The sequence below is a fragment of the Dermacentor silvarum genome, chromosome 2, assembly GCF_013339745.2.
Source record: "Dermacentor silvarum isolate Dsil-2018 chromosome 2, BIME_Dsil_1.4, whole genome shotgun sequence".
Lineage (NCBI taxonomy): Eukaryota > Metazoa > Arthropoda > Arachnida > Ixodida > Ixodidae > Dermacentor > Dermacentor silvarum.
In genome coordinates, this window is record NC_051155.1 from 165,126,840 (window position 1) to 165,136,852 (window position 10,013).

Here is a 10,013-nt window from a genome sequence, read left to right on the forward strand (position 1 = left end):
ATTATACGGACGCTCGAAGCGAGTGCTCAGCCCGCATGGCTGATGACATGCTGCTTGTGCCAACATGCAAGGACGAGCCGAAATGGTTGGTGGCTTCCTGCGGCACTGTCTTCCTTCGCACCCAATGCTATAGGTCCCGTGATTTTCCCAGTCTTTGAGGCACGGCACCCCTGAAATGGTGAGCAGAATGGTAGCACGGAACGATCGCCTTTGGTCAAGCACGCAGAACAACCCCGCTACCTGCCTTCCTTATCCCGCCAGACGAGTGGTCGCGCTCATCGAGGGAACAGAAAAGATTTAGGGCGCGTTGAGACCGCACGTTTTGAGTTCATTAGCGGACGTTTAGAAGAATTTATTCGGCTCATCAATCTTCATTTCGCCTTTAGGCTAATACTTTGGTATCACCTTTTGTTCTTATGTGCGACTTTTAAATGCGCAAGCATTTCTCTGCTTACCCAACGAGAAAACTGTCCATGCGTCCGTCCGTCCATCCTTCACGTAAGACGATTGCTTTCAAGCTATGGGCCTCTGCGTCTCCTTTCAACGCGGAGCGGCGATAACACAGCGCTCCGAGTTACCAGCAGTCGGCACACTGTTCGCTTCGCAGATCGCATTGAAGAAACGATGCGTGGGGCCGTGCCAGAGTACGTTTGTTCAGTCCGTGCAGCCACCGGAGTACCTTGATCAATGCTTATAATGATTCGACACGCATGGACAACATGCTAAAGAGCGATAACGCCTTATGATGATCGGAATGTCATCAGGGCCCCTGGCACCGCCACGCGCCGTACTTTGCTTGCATTATCAATGCACCTTGCGCCGCCGTCCGCACCAGTCCGTGTCACCGCAGCGTTGTCGTTTGTGCTGGCCGGACTAACACTGATAATGACACCGAGCGGCGTGGAGATGAGCAAGTGGCAGAATGCTTACGCATACTTAGACAACTCTCAGGGGAGTTTCTGCATATTTTTTTTTCTTCTTACATATCGACAACACTATCCCCTCAAGTTTTAGCTGCAGGTGAATATAATCTGTGAAGCGAAACGTGGAGGTTTTCTAATAGAACGGTGGCCACACCTGCGCCATTTCCATCTACCATTAAGCGGTGTAGTGATGAGAACGAAATGAGCTGCGAGATTCGTTGCATGTTGGGTGCAATGGTGTCACATTTTGTAATGTATATTTTAACATGTTAACATGCTCAGGGTATCTTATACATTTCCCAGGGGCTTTATGGGCGTTTTCCCGCCTATCTAAGTCACTGGGTAATTCGTGGTCGAATGGGCAGCGCATCGGGCTGCTCTGCTGAGGGAACAATTTTGGAAACCACCCGGTGTATGTATGTATGCATGCATGTATGTATGTATGTATGTATGTATGTATGTATGTATGTATGTATGTATGTATGTATGTATGTATGTATGTATGTATGTATGTATGTATGTATGTATGTATGTATGTATGTATGTATGTATGTATGTATGTATGTATGTATGTATGTATGTATGTATGTATGTATGTATGTATGTATGTATGTATGTATGTATGTATGTATGTATGTATGTATGTATGTATGTATGTATGTATATAGGTATCTATATAATAAGCTCTTTGGTGCCAAGTTGGGCCACTGAGTATGTGCCGAGTGTTCTTAAGGAAGCGCGAAAGAGACATACCACTGTTGCACACGCCTTATACATCACTCGTTTCGACGATGGTAATACGTTGTGTCGCTATACTGATTCATTGCTGAACACATTACCCTCGACCGTCATCGAAAGATGGGTTTTGCCGCATTTTTTATTTTACATTTTTACATTATATGTGCACTTCTTCATTCGCTTGCACGAAGTCGCACCTCCGCTGCGGACGGCATCCGTCACTCGGCGGGACGGATGTCGAATGAATAGAGTAAATCTGAGCCAACAGGATCGCATACCTGTATAGAGGCATACAGAGGGGTTCCACAAGGGTCCGTCCTCGCTCTTGTTCTTTACAACTGGGCCTTTATTCTTCTGGCATGGAGTCTACAAGATATCCCACACATCAATTTTTAATATATGCCGAAGAAGTGACAATATTGTCTACAAATAAAGACCTCAATATACAGCAAAGCGACCTGCAGCAGGCTTTGGACGTCATTGGCACTTACGCCCGTAGTGCAGGAGGAGGAGGGGGGGGGGGTATTTTGTAAATGTCCACTTAGTGGACATGTCCATTTTGTCTGCTGCTGAAGTTCTGATTGGCTGGGCTGGAGTACGCGTAAGAAGGAGACAGGTGACCCCAGCCAATCAGCCCTTCAGCAGCAGAGAAATGGACATGCCCACTAGATGGAAACTTGTACAGAATACCCCCTCCCTTGAGGAATTAAATTTTCTGCTAGTAAATCAGTGCTACACCCATGCAACAAACAAGTCTGATCGCAAACGCCTATCTCAAACTAATTTTTATCTTAGGCTCTCGACGTGCACGTTGCCTGAGGTAGAAGGAGTGTGCATTCTTGATCTGGATATTCAGCAGCCCGGAACGGGATCCAGGTGGCCAAGTAAAATAAAGAAGATATCACAGTCGACGCTTCACCTGATATGAAGGATTGTGCCTAAATGTGGAGGAGCCCGTACTGAGACAGCCCGTTCCATTGTTCAGGCTGTAATCAACCACGCATACTTTATGAAGCTCAATTTCACCACCTTACCTTGAAGCAGTGGGAACAGATCGGGATAATCAACCCAGAAGTGATGAGGCTAATCATCGCTGTATCGCATATTACCCCTCTGTTCACCCTTCAAGAACACTTCAAATAATGTAGAGTATGTCTTTGTGGAGGCAACTCCTAACCAAAGGTGACAGAGAAGCGAAGAACCCGCCCAGCTGCATACCATAGTGGAATTGGCAACCTAACATGAACGAGTGTTCCCGTTGGGTTTTATCGGCGGCATGTTTCAGTTGCTGCTGAATTGTATCACTATTTTCACACAACATCAGTAAGGGTACCTCAAGTAGACGAACTGGCCCCTGGAAGTACACTTACATAACAGACAACAAATCGCTCGGCTACAATAAGAAGCTTAAGCCGAAGGTGATGTTGCACATTGATGTTTCCTTGGGCCACTGTGCTTTTTACAAGGGTGCAGCTGTTACACGTGACAGTGGACGCAGGGCATGAATCATTCCTACATATTTGTCTCTGCAAGAAAGTAAAATTAGACAATGGATGCCTGTGACTGTACTCAACTTAGATTGCAGGACATAAACGACGTGATTGAGGAAGTCTCATTATTATCAGACATCGCAAAAATACTTATACATCGATTCCATGTTTGCCATGAAATAGTTCAGCAAAGCTACATGAATTTGCCAAAAGATACCTACGCTTCAGAAAAACTCGTCTTTCCATGTTCACGTACACTGGGTACAAGGGCATAGTAGCTCTGGCCTTTCAATGCAATGGCAGATAGTCAAGCCACAGAGCCAGAAGAACACGCACCCACCAACACCTCGTGTGCAAGACTTATTTCTTATTTACGACTTTCCTACCTCAAAATATAAATCTATTACACGCGACGCTGGAGATATTGCCCAGTATGTCCGCTTCAACCGCCGAAATCTCACAAAGATGGAAGAAGTTTCCCTCAGGAGGATATGGGCTGGGATAGCCCTCACACCTGCTGTCACCTGCAAGTGGAAGGGCTTCGCCAATAACCATACCACCTACTCAAACTGCATGACCTTGGCACAATGCAAGGATGTGTACCACCGGCCGTGGATTTGCCCAGGTACAAGACATATCCGGAAGCCCTTGCTCAGACGCTCTGGCCTCCCCAGCGACCGACATGCTCACTTCAGCAAGTGGAGTCAAGACGGCCCCTAATTAATTACAAAGCCTTGCTGGACTTCCTGCGTGATGCAGGATTGTATTCATGTTTATAGATTTTAAATGCGCAAGCATTTATATGCTTACCCAACGAGGAAACTGTCCGTCTGACCGACCATCCGTCCGACCCGTAAGACGGTCGTTTTTTGAAGATAGAGCCTGCAGCCGCGAGTGACCGTGCTGCCTGTTGCTTCAAAACGAGCGAAGCGACAAAAAAACAGCGCGCGGAGCTATCAGCAGTCGGCACTATTTGTCTGCTTCGCAGATCGCTTTCGAGATACGGTCCGCACGGCCGTGCCAGAGTACATTTGATGGGTCCGTGCCGCCACCGGTTCATAATGGCTCGAGACGAATGGACAAGGCGCTAAGAGTGCTTACGGCTTATGATCGGAACGTCATCAGCACACCTGGCGCAGCCACCTGCAGTATTTTGTTTGCGTTATCAAATGCACCTTGCGTCGCTGTTCGCACCAGTTCGTGTCGCCGCAGCGTTGTCGTTTGTACTGGCCGGATCAAGTGTCATAACACTGACAACGACACCGGACTGCGTGGAGATGGGGAAGCACCACAATGCCTAGGCATACTTAGACAAATCTTAGAGGCGTTTCTGCAAGAATTTCTTTTTCTAGTGCTTTTTCTGTGCCTTAAGGCAGCCCTCCTAGGAAAAAGAGAGGAAGGAACCAAGGGCTTGCACAGTATACGCCCACTGCATGGCTACCGTACATTGTCTGCTAAGGTTGGTAATGAACGTGTGAGCGGCCATATCATATGGAGTAACATGCTGTAGATGGGACCACCGAAGCCTCTCCAAGGAACTTTGGGAATATCTTGGTCTGCCTCACCAGTATTGGCATTCGTTGAAACACATCTCATAACAGCTGCTGGTATGCGGCCATCTATCACCGTACTTTAATATCTGGCTTTATTCTTAACCATGCAACCAATAAAAGTATAATACATTGACTACAAGTATTTTCAGCTCGCTACACCGGACCAGTTAACAACGAAATAAGAACAAATTATTTTTTTGTATATATCTTCCTGACACCTCATTCGTACCTTGGGCAAAAAAGTCAATAAAATAAATGGTTCATTCATTCATTACACTGCGAGGTTCTCCATAGGGGCAGGCACACCTCACGTCTCAGTTATGGCCGCTGTGAATTTGGCACCCAAAACAAGGAATGTGCAAAATAAGAGGATCACGAAAATGTCTCATAAGCAATCACTGCTTCCAACTCTCGCTTTACTTTGTCTCTGCAAGAAGAGTTGTGACATTAAACCATATATCTCGCAGGGCATCGCGCCCAAGACAAGTACTGAGCCCGCACTTCTCGTCCCGGAAGACCACGCTGTGCACTGGTTTGAACGGCGTACCCGCAGCGCAAACACACTGTTCACGCCCCTTTGCTTATAGCAGGGGTTAAAAAAGCAATGCAGTGATGGAATGCAAACTAATGTTGTGGGAACTCTGGGCCAGCGTCATTCCCGAGTACAAGCCTCGACCTCGGCAACTTCTGTTGTCTTCTTTCTTGAGCCGTCTTCTGACACCTTTCCGACTTACTAAAGAAAAAACACGACGACTCAATGAGCTGGTTTTCCTTTCCGCCTGAAAACTTGCAAACTACGTTCCAGTGTGCAAATTGTCCCACTTCCAAGTTGGTATTCTCTGGAGTACTTTGTTGTCAGGAACCACACTGCGTTCGTTTAGAAATTTAGAATTACTTTGAACGTTCCCTGCCAGACGATGAAATTGAGGAGAGGGGCTACGCCACCAGTTCTCTCTTTTCGGTTCGTCGGCTGTTCGGAGCACACTCGCAAGTTTACATGCTTCAAATGAACGCTAGCCACGGGGCAACCACACTTCTCAAGAACGTCGACACAGGAAAACGACGTTGTACGGCCACCACCTTCAGCACGTGGCACGGCTCTTCATGTTCGGCGGAGTGTCTGTAGCTGCCGGGTTGCCGCTCCTCGCCATGGAAATCTTCGACTGGCGCATCGGGTTGCAAGTGTCCTCCGGGTCGGTGGACATCTGAGAGCCTGCGCGGGACCGGGCTAGCAGGCGACATGTGAGCGAATCACGGACCATGCGAGCCGCGGTCCGCCAGAAGCCACCACCGTTCTCAATGTCTCTGTGTGGCCGCTGGAAATAAAGGAAGATGTACGGGTTGATGGCGCTGTTAGAAGCCGATATCACGCCGAAGAGTGCTACCACGTTGGCGTCCAGGATGCCCGGGTTGCCGTAGGCCAGGATCGCCTCTTGCACCATGTAGGGCACGTTGGTCACCAGGAAGGCGCCGAACACCACGGCCGTCAACTTCAACGTCTTCACCTGCGTCCACCGTTAACGACTTATTAATTTCAACGACATTTAGAACTGAAGGAAACAATGTAAGGAATGAGAAGCCGTGAAAACTGGACGCTGTGTCCAACGCTACGTTCGTCTAAGAAGAAAGTTAGTGCGCATTTGCCTGCGCATTCTGGGAGCTGCGTGTGCGCTCCGCGACTTCTGAAGATCGAGATTCTGGGAAGAAGCAAAACTGCCATCGACATAATAGAAGCGTTTCATACCACCTCTGAGGGTAACGCATGCACGAGCAATAGTTTAATTTCATTGTTAGGTATATCCAGGAGAGATTCTGGCGCGGCATGTTAGCAGTGACGCAATCATTTTTCTACTTCATTATCCGTCGTTGTCTTTTTTTCCTGCTTGGTGAATGAGCGAGGCCTCCTCGCGCATCTGTGGCAGGATGCTCAAATTGATGACCGCTGACTGAAATATAGATTATTTCAAAGCATGCGCTATCTCTCCATGTATCACCCTTATCGTTTTCGTCTTCGTCGCACACATTGCTTTTTCTAAACTTATGAATCAACTAGCCCAGCAGGCTATTTTACTGAGCTAGATCGTTTATAGCCTGACATACGCCAAAAACTTAATATTTGCCCTTTTCCATTGCATTAACATTATGCGCAACTGTTGCTACTAACACGGGCACTTGTTGTACAGCGCAGCTGTCAATGGCTAGGATGTCGGGATGTCTTCTGGGCGTAACGTCGACAGAAAACAATGGTGGGCTGATCCCGGCGGCAGTATAGGGCAGAGCAATGGCTCATAGCTCCGTACGGCAGAGGATACAAGCAGTGACTCATCAATAGCTTATACCCTCATAAGGCAGAGGCTACAAGGACTCAGCAAAGTGAAGCGAACAGTGCATGCATTCTTTGGAATCACGCATACAACATACATAACTGCGTATGTTTCAACATAGAACACGCTCAAAACAAGCATCCAAACCACATAATTGATGATAAGGCGCTCCTGATAACAATGCGAAGCACGTAGCGCTCCCCGCGTATGTTTCCCGGTAAAGTTTAATAACACAGAGTTTTAGTATCACGTACGCAGGAGCTTTGTGCACGCAAACGTGAGAGTTCTACGTACACTACGCGCCGCAGGCGTGGGACGCTTATAGCACTTATAGCACGTATACGCAGCAGTCTGTTGTAGGAGACCTTGACAATGTATTTATCGTCGTTTTCGCATGTATGCTTGTGCCCTCTGCTATAGCTGACATGAATGCCATTTAAGCCAAGTTCGTTCAAGACGAGCCGAAATCGGAGCCAATGCGGGATCCTCGCACCTCGCAAGCAACGCGCCCGTGCTACACTCTAAAACAAGTTTACACTCTTTGGGTGGTTTCTTGTCCCTCAAACAATAATCGTCATGTGTCTTGTCCGCATTTCCTTTCTTTAACGCTGCGAGCCCGGTACTTCCTAGTCACGAACAACATGCGCGTTATCAACTATGACATTGCATTCTCGACAGGAAAGCAGCGAGCGCCGAGTTTTCAAGAAAGGAAATGCGGACAAGACAGATGACAATTACTGTTTGGGGACAAGAATCAACCCACAGGGTGTAAACTTTCTTTAGAGTACGGTCCTGAGCTGCAAAATTCCTCCCAGCTTTCTTTGTATCATCATTAATTATCTGTGCTCTCGCGGACTTCGAAAATCGCAACCACGCAGCACAACACTGCGGTGACTAACCACATGCACCGTCGACACGGTCGGATGCGATCTTGAAACTGTTCTCGGCTGTTTCGAGATGTCGCGCGAGCAGCTCGCAGAACCGGTCCCGCACTTGGGGCGCGCAACGCAAATGCGCAGATTTAGCGTGCGTACGTGAGACGCGACGGGGCTCCCTACGTTCTGCGCATGCGCACTTCGATCCCAGAAGATCTGCGCGTACGTAGCGCTTCCACGTATACGTGAAACTAAAGCTGTCTACTGTTGCGCAAGCTGCCGCGGCGACGACAGTTTTCCACGTGGGGAGTGACGTCCCTGTAGGCTTTCGTACATAAAATAACCAGCTTGGCAACTGATTGCAACGCTGTTGCAACACCGCTATGGGCGGGCGGTGTGCTGTCAAAATTACCATTATTCCCATTGCTGCCAGTATTCTCTAATTGCATTACTACCACTACTCTAAAGCCATAAAACATTACATACCTCTCTCAGCAGTTGTAGTCGTTATCAGCACGTTCGGCAGACATCCCCTTTCGCAGGACTGGGATGGCGAGTAATTTTTTTCCTACTAGCTCCTTAATTTTCCCCATAGAGTAAGGGATTAATGGCCTTTGCCATATGTATTTTTCGAGAGACGAAAACCATTAAATGGCCTCACAATGCTTATATATTGGGGCATCTGCAATATCACATGTGCAGTTGTCGGTACCCTCACACTAGCGGCATACCTGGGATCGTTTTACTTCATGTTACTGCATTTCTTTTCATCGTGCGCGCTCTATCGTCAGCTAGAATTTTTTTTCCTTGTGCTGCTTATTCATATATTAAGCTGCTCCCTTTAAACCAGTGCTTTGGTAAAGAGCCCTCGTAGCAGATGACGGTGAGTACAAACCTTAGCTCGAGGTAGCGATGAAGTGGTTTGCGGGCTTATGTGCCGGTTGATCGCAGTGTGCTTCCAAATGGCCCACAGTATTCCGGCGTGGAATGCAATCAGGAGCACTAGTGGCACGACGAACACCGTGAAGAACACGAACCCCATGTATATCTGGCGGTGGTAGAGCGGCGTGTCGCGGTCGTAGAAGATGGACGCGCAGAAGCACTTGCCGGGCGCTACTTCGACGCTGTGGAAGACGTAAACGTTCGGCAGCGACGGCATGCACGAAGTCAACCAAGTCAGGGCAGCTAGCTTCCACGGATCCGTGCTAGGTGCTAGCGGCGTGGCGATGGCGATGTACCTGTCTATAGCAATGGCCACAAGCATGTAGGTGGACGAGACGAGCGCGAACGTCTGCAGAAACTTGAAGAAGCGGCAGAAGGCGTCGCCCGCGATCCACAGCCGGCCCATCACTTCCCACACTACTTGCGACGTCATCGTGATGCAGGCCACCAGAAGGTCCGCTATGGCCAGGTTCAGAAAGAGCACGCGCGCCTTGGACACTCGTCGACGGCGCTGCTTCACGAGGAGGTTGCAGCAGACGACCGTGTTGCCGACCACCGAAAGGATGATCATGGTGACGATGATCACTATGCGGACCCGCTTGTGGTAGCGAGGGCCCATCATTTCGTCCGTGGCCACGGCATCGGTGACGTTGTTTAGGAGTGCTGTGACGTTGTCCGCTGCATCGCCGTGGGGTGGGTCTTCTGTGGACGCGTTGAAAGCGTCTGCTTCAGTCATCACAAAGTGACGGGTATGCCGTGTTTACCTCCATCCACTGAAGAGTTCTTGGTCTACCTGGAACACATTACGCGAAGAGGCTGTTCTATGTGGTTGGTAACATTCTGAGTGCTTCGCACAATAGCATTCGGCTGCAAACGGCATCACGACGAAGTCGTGCTCTTGCGGCCAGGCTAAAAGCGTTGATTCTGGAGATCGAGGAGTCCATGTGCTTGTAGGCCTTCTCAGTTGTGTTGTACCTGCAGTGCCAAAAAAAAAAACACAATAAATTATCATTATTCTTGAAATTATGAAACACTTGCAATACTTTGGAGAGTACGTTATGCAGATTTCGGACCAATTCATGCGACCCCTCACCGCCGTTTGGTGTTAGGGATGGTGACAATTATGAAATAATATGTTCGCTTGACGAAAAAAGAAAGCGTTAATGCC

General features: G+C 48.4%; 1 protein-coding gene across 2 annotated transcripts in view; it reads right to left on the reverse strand.

The window, feature by feature from the left end:
• Nucleotides 1-5,065: 5,065 nt before the first annotated feature.
• LOC119441165 (gonadotropin-releasing hormone receptor) overlaps nt 5,066-10,013 on the reverse strand; it is a 91,285-nt gene continuing 86,337 nt past the window's right edge. Inside the window, exons 1-2 of one of the 2 annotated variants that reach the window (XM_037705835.2) lie at nt 8,799-9,797; nt 5,066-6,209 (exon numbers count right to left, since the gene is read on the reverse strand). In XM_037705835.2, coding sequence (XP_037561763.1) covers nt 5,787-6,209; nt 8,799-9,581 — 1,206 coding nt within the window. In that variant the 5' untranslated portion in view covers nt 9,582-9,797 and the 3' untranslated portion in view covers nt 5,066-5,786. Of the gene's footprint in view, nt 6,210-8,798; nt 9,798-10,013 lie in introns of those variants that run through there. The other variant, XM_049661832.1, reaches the window with a different exon arrangement.